The 19068-nt window shown below is 41.5% G+C and overlaps 6 protein-coding genes across 6 annotated transcripts; 3 read left to right on the forward strand and 3 right to left on the reverse strand. All coding sequences in view use genetic code 12, as the record gives it.

Annotated features, from left to right (window-relative positions):
• Positions 1-303: 303 nt before the first annotated feature.
• PICST_81097 (predicted protein) lies at positions 304-3176 on the reverse strand (the record flags this gene model as incomplete). The annotated part of the gene is made up of 2 exons (XM_001387020.1): positions 304-1389; positions 1420-3176. 2 exons carry the CDS (start codon positions 3174-3176, stop codon positions 342-344), a joined length of 2805 nt encoding a protein of 934 aa, XP_001387057.2.
• A 458-nt stretch (positions 3177-3634) lies between these two features.
• Positions 3635-8421, reverse strand: DNF2 (aminophospholipid translocase and ATPase; the record flags this gene model as incomplete). The annotated part of the gene is made up of 1 exon (XM_001387021.1): positions 3635-8421. The coding sequence occupies one exon, from the start codon at positions 8174-8176 to the stop codon at positions 3635-3637; it is 4542 nt and encodes a 1513-aa protein (XP_001387058.2).
• Positions 8422-11747: 3326 nt separating this feature from the next.
• Positions 11748-12424, forward strand: EGD2 (GAL4 enhancer protein). The gene has a single exon (XM_001386782.1). It carries the CDS (start codon positions 11761-11763, stop codon positions 12289-12291), a length of 531 nt encoding a protein of 176 aa, XP_001386819.1. The 5' UTR covers positions 11748-11760; the 3' UTR covers positions 12292-12424.
• Positions 12425-12430: 6 nt separating this feature from the next.
• PICST_28943 (predicted protein) lies at positions 12431-13639 on the reverse strand (the record flags this gene model as incomplete). The annotated part of the gene is made up of 2 exons (XM_001387022.1): positions 12431-13350; positions 13408-13639. The coding sequence occupies 2 exons, from the start codon at positions 13637-13639 to the stop codon at positions 12431-12433; spliced, it is 1152 nt and encodes a 383-aa protein (XP_001387059.2).
• Positions 13640-14250: 611 nt separating this feature from the next.
• Positions 14251-15207, forward strand: PICST_53074 (predicted protein; the record flags this gene model as incomplete). The annotated part of the gene is made up of 1 exon (XM_001386783.1): positions 14251-15207. One exon carries the CDS (start codon positions 14251-14253, stop codon positions 15205-15207), a length of 957 nt encoding a protein of 318 aa, XP_001386820.2.
• A 1083-nt stretch (positions 15208-16290) lies between these two features.
• PICST_34547 (transcription factor) lies at positions 16291-18837 on the forward strand (the record flags this gene model as incomplete). The annotated part of the gene is made up of 2 exons (XM_001386784.1): positions 16291-18397; positions 18563-18837. The coding sequence occupies 2 exons, from the start codon at positions 16291-16293 to the stop codon at positions 18835-18837; spliced, it is 2382 nt and encodes a 793-aa protein (XP_001386821.2).
• Positions 18838-19068: the final 231 nt, after the last annotated feature.

A 19068-nucleotide genomic window follows, 5' to 3' on the forward strand; every position in this document is an offset into this window, starting at 1 on the left:
CTCTATGATTACTGGTCTCGTTTTTCGGTGCGCTTATTGGACATCCATTTTTGAGTTTGTGCACGACCTGAAAAACTGGGTTGCAACTTTGGAATGGCTGCGATTATTTTAAGCTGAATATACTAGTACAATTACTTTTGCAATCTATATATGTGTATCTCATAGGTGGACATCTAAACAGATTGTATTAGTGATAAATATCCGTGAGACTATTTATGGACTTAATAATATTAAGTACATGATCTATTTCTTGCATCTTTCTAGATGACAACTTCAAATATACGACAGAGTAGACTGTTGGCTAAAACAGACTCTAATAGTACATGTCTAATGTTATAAATCTATACATATGCCAACATCTCACGGATGCAATCCTTGACTACATAGTAAAGCGGACCCACGTTGCCTTCAATGACTATGTCACCAGTATCGTCTGTATCAACAGCACCATACGCAACCTTCCGGATAGCCAACTTGTCGTTGACTACAAGTGTACCTTCACTTTTAAACTCGGCATTCAAATTCTTGCTCACCAACTTCTTTTTCAAGTCGGGTAGAGCAATGTTACCAATAGCCAATTTGGGACCAGACGACAATAGAAGGGAGTTTTTGACATCTTCAGCAACTGCAGCCTGTCTTCTGATAAAGTCTTCCTTCTTAACTTTCTTCAACGTAAAGAGTGTAGACGAGTTGATATAGTCACCAACTTCTCTGTGTCTCTTCTTCAGCAAGTCCTGGTTATGGATTTCTAGCTCACCGTACAATTGAGCCACACGGTAATTGCCATCGATACTCTGCCACTTCAAGTCTTCGATGATATTGTCATCTAAATTAACTTCGAAGTTACTGAGTGATATTCCTCCAGCATCACTATCTGTACCGATCTTTATTGTCTCTTTGCTATTCACTACCAAAATATTCATTTTATTCCCAGCGCCATATGAGACAAACCCTGAAAGTCCACTTCTAATGCTCGACAACGACATGTACCTCGAAGAGTTGTAGACGTTCTTCTTGGTATCTTCCTGCTTCTGATCTTCTTGCTGACTACTGAAAAATGATTGCACTCCTATCAATCCATTGTACTCGGCATTGTTCAGCTCGTCCGTAGTAAAATCAGGCAACAACAAGAGGTTGCTAGGCTTCAACGACGAAACAATTACACCTAAGGAACGAATATCTACCAATCCAGATAGGTCTACAAATGACAACCCACATCTTACCTTCAATTGTTGATTGGTATTAGAGTAGGTAGATGCTGCCCCAAGCGGCACTCTCCTTCTAGGCGCAAACAATGTGTCGAGATACTTTTCCAACAACTGGTTATTCAACAATTCTTGAGGAGTCAATTTACTGATCTGATGTCTTTGGGATTTCTTTCCATTATACCTTCCACCATCTTCATAGTCGTCGTTGAACTTTCTTCTGTCGTTCTGTTCAAATTTCTTCTTTCCTTCCAAAATAATCTTGTTGTTGTTTACTTCGTCCGTCTTTTGGAAGTCCTTGACGTCAATGACTTCACCGTAGTCATCAAACTTCTGCTTGTGGGTGTTTATGAAATAAGGAAACATAGCTTGTCTAGGTTTCAACTTGTATGTAATTTTCAAATCAAGTGGCCTATTCTCTTCCAAACTTTGTTTTATATGATCGGTTATAAAGGCTTCATGTGCTGCAAGCTCATCGGCTACACTCGGGCCAGAAGCAACGGTCGAAGCAACTACAGTGGTAGTTTCAGTTGTTTCCGAAACCTTTGTTTCTTCGTCTGATGAATTGCCATCTTCGTCTTCTGAAGAGTCTTCTTCACCTACCAAGTCAGAATTCAACAAATTCTGATTCTTTCTGTCTCTCACTTTGGCAAGCAACTTTTCCTTTCTGCGAACAGCTATTCTCTCTTGGAAATCCGTTAGTGCTGTTCCCAGCAAATTTTCTTCACGAGTCCAGTCGTCAATGGAGAATACACGTTCCAAAGGCACTGCTACTCCGTCTTCTACTTTTCCTCCCAATTTCTGTTTCGTTAAAGAATGCCACTCCTTGTACAAAACGGTATTTAAGGTCTCGTCTACACCGAAAAGAGACTTTTCCGTCAAAAGAATTGTACTTTTTTCATCCTGACACAAGTACTGGAACGCTTCTGCGGACAACTCACCGTTACGCAAATCTATACCTGAACAAAATACAATCTTTGGTCCACTCAATTGGATTAACTCTTCTGGAGACAACAAGAGATCCACCTTCGACGGATCAAATGGAAGGTTCTTGTAGTTAGTTGAGCTTTCTGCCTCTTCCCATTGAGATTGTACACTGGATGACATCCAATCGATTAGATTTGATGCATAGCTCAACACCTTTGTACCGGAGTAAGATAAGAAGTACACCGGTATAGGTGCTCCTTGCAAGTGTTCATCAATGAGATGGAAAAGCTCAAGGAATCGTCCAGAAAGCGATGTAGGGATTACAGCAGCTCCACCATTGGCTAAAGTGGCATCCACTAATTGTAAGAACTTTTCAGTTCTCTTCTTGTGAGACATGACAGAACCCATATCTGTACTAGTAATGAAAGCAGTAGGACGAAGCAATTGTGAGAGTGGATTTCCACTCGATGATGACAAGAATGATGCTCCATTAAGGAAGGAGTCCTTGGAATGGTTCCAAGCTGGAGCGTAAATCACTCTATCCGACCGTTTGGTGATGAGCCAGAACGTACCTCCTAATGTATGGCCAGCATTGTATGGAGTGATGACAACCTTGTTGTCAAACACGTTGAGGATCTGGAGATACTTCAATAACGAAATTTTGTCAAACCATTCGTCGACTTCGTCTAGCTCAAGAAGCGCAGTATTAAGTGGACCTAACATCCCATTGGCTCGATAGAACTCTACAGTAGACAATCTGCCTAGTTGGTTTACAGGTAAGGTAGAATACACCTGGATATTTGCCATAAGATTTGGAAACTTCAAACACATCAACACATAACCACTTATGAACTCAGGGGTCGAATGCGATAGCAAAATGATATTTGTGTTCCGCAAATGCTGCTCCATGAACATAACAGAATTCACATCTTTCCCATTCCACGATGGATCTGCTAGCACCCGGAACTCATTGTCAAAGGACAAGAGAGCTGCCCGGAACGAAAAGTCCGAAGCAGATGGCGTGAGAAGCGTAAACGTAAACATCTACGGCGTATCACTGAATGCTAGAAAAAAGATGAAGAGAAAAGGTAATATGGAAGATAATCATGTTCCGGAGATTCATTAAAGTATGTAGAATTATAGTGCTGAAATTGCGTATGGATTTTTCAGTCACATGACCTAACAACCAGAAATTGTGAAAAGCTTCGATTTCATTAATACCTGTATCCGCTATTTGGAGCACTTTTTTCTTTACATCTACTATTTAGTATACTTGTACGGTTTTCTACACTTCTTTGAATATTTTCCTCTATTTATCTATTTTCTCCTATACATTTCTCAGCAATTCCTTTTCCTCTACGTTTTCTACAACTCTTTTTCATTAACATATGCATTATTCTAAAGTACAAGTTCAAACAAAATATGGATTATCATGTAATCCCAGAAGAGTGTCTCTTCCTTGCGAATATCAAATGTAATACTAATACGGATCACGAAACGCCTTAGCGTGTAAAATTTATGCTATTTCTGTGGTGATAGGACAATAAAGTCTCTGCCTGGGTCAAACCAGGAAGTTCTTGAGTGGTGTTGATTCTTTCCAAAGAGTTTCTAGATGTGTGATATTCACCACTGTTGATCATCTGTTGCCTCAATTGGTTGATATCGATAGGTTTTCTGAACTGATCGTTGATCGTCTGTCTTCTGCTTCTTGCATTGATAGTGTTTTTTCTAGATCTGTTGATGGTGGCTGCTCTCTTGATGGTACCGAATGTCTTCGTGATTGGGTTATGTGATGGCTCTTCCACGTACTCGGGATGTTCTACGAGATTTTGTTCTTCCAACTTCTCCAAAAGCGATGGGTCCTTTTCCATAAGCTCGGTGATCAATCTGCGTCTCTCGATATCTTCAAGGTCAGTTGGATCGTAACCTTGAGGATAATCGTCGTATTCTCCGGCACGAGCTCTTTCTCTGATGATATCGATGTCTCTTGGTGTAAAGTTTCTCTTCAAAAAATCGTAGGTGAATCTTGGAATAAGACAAACGACTACACCAATGAACATACAACACCAACAACCTAATGTTCCAAGCACTTGAGAACCGGCCTTGTAGAATTCACCAGCAAATACACGAGCACTCCAGACACCAGTCCAGAAGAACACAACCAAAACAGATAAAGCATCGATCAACAACGTCAACCAATCCCATCTATACTGTTGCAACAACACATATACGTTACAGGCGGTGACAGAAATGACGACACAGACTACACCCATCCAAAATCTGTGATCAATAGTTAAGCCTTGGGGATTCTGGAAACTTACGTAGAACAACAAGTAGGGGAAGAAGAAAGACACAACAGACTGATAGAGGCCGTCAAACATGTACCAGGCAAACTTATACTGCGACCATTCTAAACTCAAGATACCACTTCTGTACAACTGTGGAACCAACAAGGAAACAGTGTCAGAGACATCTTGATCTAAAACAGCCAAACAGATAACTGGTAAGGAAGTAAATGCCAAGTTGTAGAACATCAAGAATGTGTACTCGTAAAGGTACGAACCATCAAAGTTGTTATAGATACCAAACCAGAAACATGTCAATGTGAAAACCACGTTCTTGTAGAAGAAACAGGGTACCATTTCAGCCAATCTCTTGTATGACCATCTACCGTGAACAAGTAACAATCTTGTCAAGAATCTAAACTGACCAATGGCATAGTCCGAGGACATAACTGCTTGTCTACCTTCTTCACCCGCAATACCCACGCCTACATTAGAAGCCTGGATCATGGCTACATCGTTGGCACCATCACCAATAGCCAAAGTCATAACTTCCAATTCGGACTTCACCATTTTGACGACTTCAGCCTTCTGTGATGGAGAAACACGACAACAAATTACAGACTTACACTTCTTTCCCAATAACAAGAACTTCTGCTTCAACTTCCTGACAGATTCACTGGGATGTTCTGACAAGTCTTTGAACACAGAGTTCAAGGCAGCACCATCAATGACAACAGCATAGTTAGGTGAAGGTGCAGAATGGTCCTTCTTAGCTTCGGCAATCAAACGATCTACTTCTTGTGGCGTGTCATTACCCGCAAGCATACCAAAATTCTCCTGTAAATGTCTGGTTATCAAGGAATCTACGTATTCAACATTGTCCAAATCATTTTCTTCTGGTCTTACAACTAGAAGTTTCATCTGGTTCTCCAACAAATTACACGAGAAACCAATGTTGATGGCAGTTTCAATTCTGTCACCAGTCAAAACCCACAACTTGATACCGGCTTGTCCCAAGATCGAAATCGAATCTGGTACACCTGCTTGCAATCTGTCTTCAATAGCAGTACCACCTAATAAGGTAAGGTTTTGTTCTAACTCTTCATCCAATTGCTCGATAATCTGATCACGGCTATCATCAATAGAAGCGTAGGCTTCCTTATAACGACTTGACCAATCGTAGTACATCTTAGGATCCAATTCCTTTTGTGCAATACACAAAGTTCTCAAACCCTCTTTGGCGTAATCTTCCAAATGCAAAGCCGTCTTAGAAATCACTTCATCCGAGTTTCTATTTGGGTCCAATCTCAGGAAGATGACATTGTCAGCACCCTTACAAATCAAAAGAAGCTTACCCTGTGGAGTTTTGATGATGCAGGACATTCTTTTTCTTGCAGATGTAAAGGGAATGATATCCATCAATTGATATTCCTGGGAATCACCGTATATCTTGAGAATCAAAGACTTTCTCAATCTTTCCTTGAACACAATCCCCAAATCACGAGCTACAGCGACCAAGGCAGCTTCATCGGGCGACTCGGCCTTGAAGTCTCTTAATTCGGGGTCTTCTTCATCTTGTTCAGTTACAACAGTATGACAAAGTGCGATTGCCAACATAAACGTTTCGTTAGCCAACTTTTGTTGATCATTGTGATCTTGAACTAACATCGTATCTTTGACATAGTCATTAGATACAAAAGTCACCAAATTCTCTCTCAACTGATCGTTGCCAGCGAAACCCTCCAAGTTCTGAATCATGGCTTCCTTGTCCTTAGCTATACGCCTCTTCCATTTATCGCTTTCAACTACAATGTCAACACCGTTTCTCTTGTCTAACCCTTGCTTAGCTTCAGTATATGCTAAACCATAAGACTTACCATTGATAGTACACTTCTTGAACTCCATAACATTTTGGGTCAAAGTACCAGTCTTATCACTGAAGATGTATTCTATTTGACCCAAATCATCGGAGATGTTCCAAGTCTTAGGTATACAAGGGAAATCTAACTTGCCGTAGTACATCTTAACATCCGAGAAAATAAAGAAAGCCTGCAAGGTTTTGATGATTTCAACCGAAATATACAAGGAAATGGGCACCAAAGCCTGGTAGATAATCAAAGTAACGAAGAAGGCAAGAATACCGTTGATAGCTGGCGTACTACCATATGGTTCCATTTCAAAGTACAAACGAGAAACTTCGGTCTTTGTGTAGAACAAACCGTTAACCAAACCTGATATAAAACATAAGATGAACAACAAGGCAAAGTTGATAATAACAGATAAGTTTAACTGACGAGAAATACGCGACTTTTTGGTAGGTGTTATACCCGAGTTCAACATGATCTTGGATTCAGCACCAGTGTAGACTACGAGACCAAGAACCCACTTAGTGTTTCTCAAGGTACAGCCTCTAAGCAAGACCTGGTCATTGTTGATAGCTTCCGTCTCGTCTATGTTAACCAAAACATGGTTCTCATCGTAATTCTCATAGTGAATGGTACCTTTGAAAGTATACAAGCTTGGATTTGGAGGATCGCATTCCAACCAGAATTTTGAATCACCCAAATCGTCAGAATGCTTGAGATTCTCAGCACCTCCACAATGTAAGCAATTCTTTGTTTTCAAGTTGGTTTCACCGTCCAAGTTTTTTGTTTCAATGTAACAATTGCCTTCCGCATCGGAAGTGGACAAGATCACCACATCAGCAGGTACTTCTTCGTTAGCTCTGATTCTGATGATGTCCCCTACACCTACATCCTTCCATCTTCTGTTCTTAAAGTTGGCGTGGGTTGTATTGTTGGCATTGGCCTTCTGAAGAACAGGATTGAGTAGGGAATTGGCATGGGCTATAGAGGGTGCGTGAGCAGATCGGCCTGATGCGAGAGACTTGCGCACTCTATTCGTAGAGGTGTTTTCTACTTCTGAATGGTAAGAGTATTCAGAGACAATGGTAGAAACTCTGTGAAGAGCATTTTCTTGGTTTTGCGATTCTTGCCTGATATACTCCTTCTTCGCTTCTCTTTTTGAAAACGTCATAATCCATGCCCACTTGATTCCTCTGAAGGTCTTTCTCGTTCCTCTGGAACATGCCTTCTTGAATCGTCTCCAGGGCCCTACGTAGTTTCGCAAGACGTTGGGGTTATCCAAATTGTTGAGCAAGTGAATAGGTGAATTGTTCAAGTCTGAGTCACTCGTGCCTCTTCTGTAGTCTTCAAATGCATCCTTTAGAGCAGTGATAGATACAATGACAATCAAGGGTACAGCAGCGAGACCGGGAGAGGCCACACCAAAGATCTGAAACGCCCCCAAGATCACTAAAACAAGGAAATAAAAGTTGGCCACATTTGTAAACTGGAAAAGGATGTTCTTGGGCAAGAAAGATAAGGGTGTGTACTTGGTGGTTCTGATTTTGTTACGGGGGTAGTCTATTATGGGATGGCCATGGTCGTCTTTCATATCGTCTGGTAGTGGGTAGTTGACGTACACCTTTCTTGGAATATTGTTGTAGATGTCTTGAAGATAGTCTGGACGGTCCCCCAAGCCTCTGTTATAGAGGAAGCGTTCGAATCTGGCTCTCAACGAAGGAGGACGAGCTGAGAGCAAATCGCGGGGACAGCTCCTTATTTGAGCTGTCGGAGGAGGTGATCCCTTATTAAGGCTAGAATTTTTGGATACATTGTTGTTTGAAGAAGACGACGGCTCCTTTTCGCCTATTATCTGGGATCCTTCTTTAGCTGACGAGCTGGACGATTGAGTCATGGCTCTCTATATAATGCGATTGGGAATAATGAGATAGATGAGACTGCTGAGGATGGCAGAAGATAGGGAAGTGGTCGGACAAAACAGCAGATATTGTCGAATTAGATACTGATATTAGTTGTATGCTAGTGGCGGGCAGTAAGCTCTGCGATGTAAGATAGCCGAATGGAAGTGTTCTTTTACTGATGTGCCTATGTAGCGCAGGTATCAATAGCTCGTTAGCTATGGCTGGGAAATTCTGGAAATCAGGCAAAGCGACCCAGGCGAGGGGCAGAGGTAACTAGAGACGCTTATATAAGACTAACAGTGCTAATGAAGACAACAAACACCAAACCGGTCAAAAGAAGAAATAGATAAAATCAATGACTGGAGAGTCAAACTGGGCCAGAAGAGCCCATCCATCTGATACTGCCTCATTACTAAGGAAGCGGTATTAATTATTTTGCTGTGGACAGGACCGTCGGCCAGGGCACGGAGCCCGTCTACTACGGTGCGGCTCTACGGGATTAGCTGGGGTAGGCCAGTCTATTCTACAGTGGTAGGGATATAATCGTACAGTGCCCTACAATAGCAAGTGAACAGTGTTCATTACAGTTATGGCATATGTTGAGCAGGTTATTTGGAAGTCTTTTTTGCTAGAGTAGAAAGAGTGTTTGAGCTGTCTGAGCGAAAAACGGCCGAGATGACTGTTGCTGCGAAAGATCTTACCACCGTGCGAGCTTAGTGACACACCGCGGCTGCTGCGAGAGAATAGAGAGACAATGTCTACGTATTTTATGGGGTCATTGAGCTGGCAAGCTTTCGCTACAGAGTGGCTCGATTCCAGCAATTGACTACGTTGTGCTGTTTGTGTGTGATAAGGGCATATAGACGTATATGGTAGGCTCCTGGGGCATGCTCTCATTGCCAAATTGTGACAATCGCTTCTGGTGGCTTCTGAACTCACCTCGTAAATTTCGGCGCTATTCTGAACGCACGCACTAATTTGACACATACTTAGTGAGCGTCAGCTCTGCCTAGCTTCTGCTGAGCTTCTACCGACGCTAGCGAGCAATCCAGTGAGCCTTCGTCCGATTCCGCTTTAGAGAGAAGATTGAAAAGTCAAGAGATTCAGCTTTATCAGGCGAAGCCGTGGAAACAGATCTTCCGCCGGGTACGGTTTGCTAGCCATTTCCTTCACTTCCTTTTTGGTAGATTGTTATTGTTGACCGGCCCAGACGGTAGATGAAAAATTGCTGCGACACATACAGGAACGGATGAGATTGAAAGCAACTGGCGGGACAGAGCTTTCGGAACAAAGCCATCTAGATCTTCCTTCGAAGGTGACAGCCGTTCAGATTGTGATCGGACGGAAGCTGGACAGATCCAGTTGGTCTCATTCCGCCAATCCATACAAACAGATAAAACTTTTCAAAATGTGTCGAGTATTTCAGTCTCTCTTTCTTTTCGGACTCGGCTCAGAGTCTCATAATTAATATCCGACTCACCACAAACAAAAAGTGCCAAATAAACTTCCGGCATCCATTTCCGCCTTAAGCCAGCCGTTGTGGAATTTCAGGTGGATAGAGTAATTCGGCAATGTGATTTCTGCTTCTGTTATATCCGAACTCCCTCTCTGGAAACCCATGCGGAAGTGGTCTAGACAAGCTAGCGAAGACAGTTTTATTTTCTTCATCTTAACCATCTTGTGTTCATAGGACTTCTTGGTGTCACTGCATACAGCGCTTATCTACTTATACAATTTACTCTTCTATTCTATACAATTATCCAATCGCCAGACTGGGTAACCCTATAGCATAGTTGAATGAAGCTCTCACTTCACACCGGCTGGTCGACGAATCAACATCGGGTTTCCAAGTGTCACACAAACTCGTGAAAGTTCGGTAACTTGTCAGACAGCCACTTATACCCACCCAATGCAAAGTCCTCCTAGAAGGCATGTCACAAAGGGTAAAGATCATCGCTCCTTTTAAATCATTAGCAGCTATTGGAACGAATCCAAAATACCGCAGGCGATTATACTAAAAGGCAAACAAAACGTAGATGACCGGATTGCAAAGAATCACGGACAAGCTAAACTAGTATCTCACTTTGAGGGTATAAGGGTATCTCACTCATCAACCAAGTTGGATTCAGTGGCTCTTTTGAAGAGTCAAAGAGGGACGTGACCTATAGAAATGATCCTATGAAGTACGTCGACAAAGAAAAAAGAATAAAACCATTCATAAATTAGTGAGGATTCACTGTCCTTTTATAGCTTTTTTTTCAGCCAGATCCTCATCGTTTGAAAAATTTTTGTGCAGGAGGCCGGGTAACCCATATTTAAAACCCTATAACCTAGCTTTGCAGAAGTGTGTACTTGGGATTGTAGACAATAGGGTTCATTTAGGTGAGTGTTACCCTCCCTGGATGCTCAAACGTAACCCCAGAACTGGTAATACCAAAGTTTAGACATTGGTTCACTTTTGAAGTAATATGATGCACCGCAAGCCAAATAGAGCTTCCTGGGCGAAGAAAGAAGTGAAAATGTAGCAAATTCTTCCTTTGCGATTCTTGTTGTGACCAGAAACCGATGTAGCAGATGGCGCTTTAGTTATCCTAAAGTCGTTGGAGTCCCTTTTAAACCCAAGTTGTAGAAAAGTACTACATATCAAATTTTTCGCAGCCAAGAATATAACAATGTTCATATAGAAGTAGACATAGACGTAGACGTAGACGAGACATAGTCAGATTCTGAATCCTTCCTTTCAATATATTCTACTCTGAACATTATTTTTGAAAGCCGAGAGTATTTCTAGTCAACTCTACAAGTCTATTGATGCAAAACAGTTACAGTCTAGACTGGAACCAGACAGACTACGCATGTTCCTTACGAAGTAGAAATAAATAATCACCAAGACATGTACGACAGCTTATGGATATTGTATATTTGTGGATATGAACGGCTATATAAAAATCAAGATTTCTAAACAAATTACTTTATACTTTTGCAAATAACTGATAAAAAGAACGATTGCAAAAGGTGAAAGTAAACCTGCAGGACCGTACCATTTTGAATATAATTGTAAGGGATTACCAGTGTAGACAACTCTAAATCAAAAATATGGTAACACTGCATTTTATCCATTTCATCTCAAAAAGTTGATGGCCTTCGTTCCTGGATTTCTCCTTACAACACAGCTTTATCTAACTTTCACCTACTTCTCTGTAGAACCACTCGTATTGGATAGAAACATGCAGGTCCGTCCTTTTGTAGGAAATGAACTGGCTCCAATTAAACTAAGGCGCAGAGTTCTAATTTGCGTACCAAAATAGGCGCATTCCAACCGTTTATATGGTCGCCATTGACGTCTCTCAGTTTTCAATATAGTATTTATGTATCAGCTTCTCATTTAAACTTGAAGCAAGAAGATTTTATCCAGAGAAAACCGGCCGGTTTATAGACCTACATACTAACAATCCACACTAGTATTAAATTCTCACGTGACACGCACAGGAAGAATTCGTCGACGATATTTGAAAATCAGGATTTTTCACTCCAACGAAATAGTCTTTCTTCTCCACCAAACCATAAATCCACAACAATGTCTATCGAAGAAATCCCACAAGGCGCTGACGTCAATGTCATCCCAAAGAACGAAAAGAAGGCCAGAGAATTGATCAAGAAGTTGAACTTGAAGCAAATCAAGGGTATCACCAGAGTCACCTTCAAGCAAAGAGGTAACTTGATCTACGCTATCGACGCTCCAGATGTGTACAGATCTGCTGCCGGTACCTATGTTGTTTTCGGTGAAGCTAAGGTTGACGACATGAACCAGAGAATCGCTGATGCCCAAGCTGCCCAAGCTGCTGAGACTGATGCTCATGCTGGCCACACCCACTCTCACGGTGAAGAAGACAAGTCTCCAGAAGCCATCACTGCTGACTTGGAAAAGGCTTCTTTGACTGAAAAGATTGAAGAAGAAGAGGAAGAAGGTGAAGTTGACGAGTCTGGATTGGATGCCAAGGACATTGACATCATTGTCGAACAAACCCAAGTTTCCAGAGCCAAGGCTGTCAAGGCTTTGAGAAAGCACGACGGTGACATGGTCAACGCTATCATGGAATTGTCTTAGATGGTATAAATGCTGTAAGTGTTTAAGACTATTTAGTAAATGTAGACTATTATCTTCAGTTATGGAATTAATGTGTACAATAAATCTATTCTGTAGGTCGCTTACGCAATTTTGAATATACTAATTTCATATCAACCTGCTAAGAGTCTGACTTTGACTCTGATTCTGATACCTGTTTTTCTTGTTCTTCGTGCTGTTGCACTTGTTTAACTACTTCTTTGTCTTCCGGTTGCTCTTCTTCTTGCTTTTGCTCTTGTTGAACTTCTTCAGATTGTTTTTCTTCTTGCTTCTGTTCCTGTTGAACTTCTTCCTTACGCTCCTCAACTTCTGCTTGTACTTGTTCTAACTTGTCTTTCAGACTCGACTTTGCTTCGTTATCTATCAATTGCAGAGTCTTGTCAACCGGACTAACCAGAGCCGTATCAACATGGTCCTCTTGTATCAGCTTTTCTTCATTTAGTTCGCCATTCATGACTCCACATTTCATACAGATATACACCACAGTGGCAGGATCGCTAGTACCTGGTGGGGCAAGACCGTTATGGGTAAAACAATTGTAGCAGATGAGAGCATATCGAGACTCCACAGATTCGTTGTTCTCAGAGCCGATTAACATATCTAAAAGGCGATCCTGAATCGATCTACGAATAGGAGCCACCGATTTCTGTTGTTGTGGATGCTGCGGCTGCTTGTTTTGTTGAAATTGAGGTGTGTGTGTTGGTGCTACAACATCCCGAGGAGTGATGTTGAGATTCAATTTGTTCAATTCTTGTTGACTCAATTGGCCTGCCGGTGGTTTGGCGACGTTTGCAGTTGCTGGAAGCTGTTTGGGCTTGGCAGTAATGTTCTTATTGGTGTTGTTCGGAGTAATTGAGGGCTTTTTAGGGGTGTCTCCGTACTTATTCAAGAGTTTTTCAGTTGTGGTGAAGTTGGTGATTTTCTTCAATTCCTCGATTTTCTCCTTGTGCTTCTTCTTCAACCACTTCAATTTGTTTTCTCGACTTCTGATGAGAAAATCAAATAAGATACGAACTACTCTGACCAAAGCGAACGCCGCCACTGGAAATAACAAGAGTACAAGAAGTTGGTTTCTAGTTTGATACGCCAAAAACTTACGCAATTTGTCCGGTCCAACGACCTGCGACGGCAATGAAGTGTAATCGTACGAAATGATGCCAACATAGACGATTAGCAGATATATTGCTAACGATCTACGGATAGACCTGGACCTTAATCTCAATCGCGAAATCTGCTGGTTGGTACTCGAAATCGATTCTGTCACCGACGTCAACTCCTTCTCAAAGGAATCGGGGTCGAATCCTCTTCTGAAGAAACCGAACACACCCATTTCTCAGCTGAGGTTAGGATATATGAATTATAAAAATGCACAAAGATATAAAAAGATGTTTCGAAAGATACACTGAATTGAACTCTTCGCTCTGCTGGAGTGATGATAATGTTATAGTTTTTAGGGCCGTGCGGCTCAGATCGTCGTGAGGGAGGAATGAGGATGAAGGGCGTGAGACCACTGTGCAAGACGGAGATTTCAGTATTACTTAGCGAGCCACAGACATCTGGCGACGTGTACGGTAGGGATCCGCGATATTTCACAGGATTCTAGCGAGAGCGAATATTCCAGAAATGTTAGCTAAGAACTTGAAGAGGCAGAGAAGAGTGAATCAAGATGAGCATACAAAATATGATCCCAATACCACCAGCTTAATTGCGATTATATACTGTTATAAGTCCGGGAAAGCACTCATAGAATGGCCCATAGATCATCGCCTTCGACTCGATTCCGTACGCCAATTGCACCTCTCTTTCAGCTCTCATTTCTCTCTTCTCATCATTTGTCATATTCTTGTCGCGAATTGAATCTGACATTCGCGGACCTATCCCGAAATATTTTAGAGCTTCACTATCGTACAACTACAATTCTTCTTTAATAATTGAGCAAATATGACCTACACCATCGGTGACAGACGGATAACACTAGACGAAAACTTGCTGGAAACAGACAAGCTGCTCATTCTCGCACACTCCAAATTGTTCAAGTACTGTTTGAACAATGCTACGTCCAAGTTCTTGCTCAATGTGAAAAAGATAGTCCATCTTTACACGGATATAGTGACGATATACCTGACGCTTTTGGGCAAAATACCCAACTACGACGACATAACCAGGATGACTCGTAATGTGCGAACCAATCTTTCATCGTTGGAGAATGAACTCAACAACATCTTTGGCACTTACATCTCGGAAGGGTCGCACACTAAGAAAGCCAACTGGGAAGACAAAAACTACGAACATAATGTCAAACGCATGAGCCTCATGATATTGGACCTGGCAATCGAGTCGTTCGAGATGATCATCAGCAACTTCAACTGCATCGAGCTTTTCTTCAACAGCTTCGACAACTTGAAGAAGCTCTTGATTCCGTTTCTCTTCAAACAGACCAAATCCATCTTGAAATCACTCCACAAAGCCCACTACTTGTACAAATTAACTACTATTGCCGACGACATCGTCTCCATCATGGAGATCACGCCTCCTATTACCAAGCAACTCAAGAAGATCGAAAAGATAACCAGTGGTATTGAACGTGAATCCATAATATTAGAAACAGCATTCCTTACTTTCGACCCATCGCTACAGCAGTACACGAGCATTTTGCTAGGAAGGGCCATATTGAAACGGACTATCGACGAACGCGACTGCCAGATCATTAAGAGAAGAGAAGTATGCTACCAGGCAGCAGAACATGTTGTCAGTATACCTTTGACGGAGGAGCAAACCAGTACGTTGCTGATGGTGCAGTTGATGAAATACTTTTCTTATTTAGTGCTATTTCTAGTGGGGTTGTTTAGCTTGATGCTCTATCGATTGCTTAAGGTGTTAGTAGGAAGGATGACTTAGCATGGACAATTGGTTATTTAATAGTTAAATGAACAGTCTCTATCAAGAACAATTGTAATCGTAGTCATCTCTCGTGCTATTTACATAAAAAAAGTTGTCGCTCAAACAGTTGAAGTCTTAGTGGAGTTATATATGCTACAACACGAAGCCAATGACTGAAAACTTCGGTACGATCTTCTTAAACTGTATCAAAGTGCCTAAAGAAGAATTCAACTATATAAGACTGAATATCCAGACAAACTAAACGACTATTTCACAATGTGAAATCTAACTATGCAAAGTGAAAAGTTTTGGTGTTTTATCTTGAATTTGAGAACATTCCTATAGACTCTAATTGTCCTAACTAAGAACTTGACTCCGTAATTTCTATGTAATCGTAGGAGCCCTCTGAGCTCACTTTAATATCTTCCGGCTCCAGTACCTTCAGTGTAGACTGTGCGACTAGCGAGATTACCTAGTTGGGCTTAACTATAGGAGTAACAAAATGACAATTCAATCACATCTCCACACCCAGACATTCTTTTCAGCTCAAAGTGACACCAAATCCATTCCAAAATCAAATAAACTGAAAATTCCTCTTCAGAACAGAACAGATACCATTTAAATTACAAAAACCACCTACACTGGCCTCCCCCATTGTGGGCTCTTCATCTCAATAAAGTATCCTGCACACACCCTGGAACTAGCCATCTTTGTGAAGTACAACATTCACACCAGAGTAATCAAATAGACCATAAGCCAATGGCATTTTCTGCTAGAGTGTTTGTGTCTGTTTCCCAGTGGAAGTTTCCCGCCATCACTATAGCCTAGATTGAATCTCGCGTGGTGAGAGCTGTTCGAAACTGTTTACGTCTATAAACTCCAGACTGCATTACCCCTGTTACCTAGATAGTTCAGAAGAGTGTAACGAAACACGAGTAATACCATAACAGGATATAAAACCAAATAAAAAGCGTATCATTACATTCTACAAGATAATTAATCAAAACACTTGAAATAATCAAAAAAGAAAGCATATTAAAATTGATATTGAAATTTATCTGAAAGTTTGAAATTTCACTAATTGAATACCAATAATCCACAATGACGAGCACCCAGATCTACTCGGCGACGTATTCCAACGTTCCGGTGTTCGAGTATGTCACATCTGAGGGTCCCATAATGCGCCGCAAACTGGACTCGTGGATCAATGCCACACACATCTTGAAGATAGCCAAGTTCCCCAAGGCTAAGAGAACAAGGATATTGGAGAAGGATGTACAGACGGGAGTACACGAAAAAGTCCAGGGAGGTTACGGAAAGTATCAAGGAACATATGTACCGCTTGAGTTGGGCAGGGATATTGCCAAGAACTTCGGTGTTTTTGATATCTTAAAACCGATCTTTGACTTCAAGTATATTGAAGGCAAGTCCGAAACTCCTCCTCCAGCTCCGAAACACAATCATGCTTCGGCTCTTAACATTGCCAAACGGTCCGCTGTACCGCAACAGGCGAAAAAATCAAGGACGGCCCTGGCGACGTTGACTGGAGAGCCACCCAAGAAAAGAGGTAGACCTAAGAGAGTTCCCATGACAGCAGCCGAACCGGTATTAAAACATTCAGATACAACTCCAATAAACGGACCCATGAACAGTATCAACGGCCCGCTAGAAGGATCGTTTACACACCCTGCGTTATCACGACATGATACAGAACAGGATGCGCTACAGGTAATGGCTGGTAACATGAATATCAAGAACGAGGACTTGGAGCTTGTGGACAGTGATGATGACGACGATGTGGTAAAGAAACGTAGAAATGGCGTTAATGTTGCATTGAGCCTAGATTCACAAGTCGGTGACGACTTATTGGGTTCCAAGGAGTTGTTTGGAGCTTCTAGAGGCTCCTTTGAGAGAGTAATTCATAACCATAACTCCAACAATAATGGACATTTGCAGTCACATGACCCCTACAGTTTTCTGCAATATCACCAGCCGAGTGTTAGCAGCCAAAATGAGACGGATGTTGTTTATTCGGACTACTTCTCGTCGCTTTTGACGTACTTCCTCGACGATTCTAAAATACGAAGTAACAATATCCCCGAAAAGCTTTTGAATCCACCTCAGCCTATCCTGAAAATCCAGATAAATCAGCCAATTGATAACGAGGGCAACACAATTTTCCATTGGGCATGTTCAATGGCCAACATCTCGCTGATAGAGTTCTTGCTCGTGACTTTCCAGATCAGTCCAGATATCAGAAACAACAAAGGAGAGACACCCTTGATGTTTCTCGTTAAGTTTGTCAACTCTTTCCAGTTGAGGAACTTCCCCTCAATCCTACAGATGTTGCTAGAGTCGATTCTTTTAGTGGATAAATCCGGAAAAACGGTGTTGCACCATATAGCATTGATTGACAGCGAGAAGAAGTTCAGATTCGCCAGGTACTACATGGAGACTTTATTTGACAAGATCATCGAGTCGCTTGAAGATGAAGAAGACTTTGCCAAAGACCCAGACAACAAAAAGGACTTGATAGCTAAGTTCATCAACCACCAGGACTCTGACGGGAACACTGCGTTCCATATTTGTTCACACAACTTGAACAAGAGATGTATCAAGGTGTTCATCAGCTATCACAAGTACATAGATTTCGGGCTCAGAAATCTTGTAGGGTATACGGTAGAGGATTACTTAGCATCACACAACTATGTATTGAGGCTAGACCAGACCGGCGAAGAAGGAGAACAGGAGGAAACAGAAGACTTGTTATATTCACAAGAGGCTGTCAGCACACAAAGCTTTGAGAGTCAGCTTTACTACTCGAAGGTAGCTGTTAATTTACAGAATACAACGTCAAACTTAATCACAGAGAGGTTGACTGAATTAGCATATACAATCGACAAGGAATTGAGCGAAAAGGACGAGACAATTCTCACTTTTTTCAAGATCTTGAAGTCGATCAATACCGAAAAATTGGTGAGTCAAAAAGCAATATTGTCATTTTTCAAGCTTGAGTACTTGATTGAAGATTTGGAGAGAGTGAACAAAGAAACGAACCCGCAGGAATTGTCACTTGATTTCAAACGTGATCAGATCATCCAGGATGAAATACACAGGTTAATTAACGATTTGACGTACCAGTTCCTACAGAAGAAAGAAGATCTTTACCAGCTCCACCAGAAATACATACTTGTCAACGAGAAAGTTCGTGCTAAGAAGTTAAAGGAATTTTTTGACAGCAACAACTCCAACAATATCAACAATGGAAATAATAGCAACAACAACAACAGCAGCAATAATAATATCAATATCAATAACAATAACAACAATAAGGCTAACGACGACGAAGCAGACCGATTTGCACTTGCTACAGAGTTGACAGAAGAGATTATCAAGTGTAAGAAGTTGTCGCAACAGCTATACAAGCAGCAAATGGTAGTGCCTATTCCACAGACCAGCATAGATAAAGAAAACAATTCCACGCCTACAGGTAGCAGCTCCAATCTGATTGTGGCCAAGTATCCTCATGACAATCTATTAAGCAAATACTGCCATTTGATAGCACAGTGCTGTGGGATGGATTTTGACGACGTTGAAGGATCGATTGACGAGATCGAGCAATCGTTGCTCAAGTCCAATGTCAAGTAAAAATTGTGAAGAATCTTTGTACTATAATCTTTTTAGTTATGAATGTATTATTTTATTAGTGATGATAAGCATTAGAGTATGGGTGCAAATAGGAACTGCACAGTAAAGTTTGGTCCTTACAGAGAAAATAAAGTACCAGCCGAAATAGGCAGGAGGTCCCAGCTCGCGTGAGCGATAAAGAGATACAGAGAGGTGAGAAGAGATGAAAGAAGCTGAGAATAATCTCTTGCG

The sequence above is a fragment of the Scheffersomyces stipitis genome, chromosome 1 (genome assembly GCF_000209165.1).
Source record: "Scheffersomyces stipitis CBS 6054 chromosome 1, whole genome shotgun sequence".
In the NCBI taxonomy this organism is placed as follows: Eukaryota; Fungi; Ascomycota; class Pichiomycetes; order Serinales; family Debaryomycetaceae; genus Scheffersomyces; species Scheffersomyces stipitis.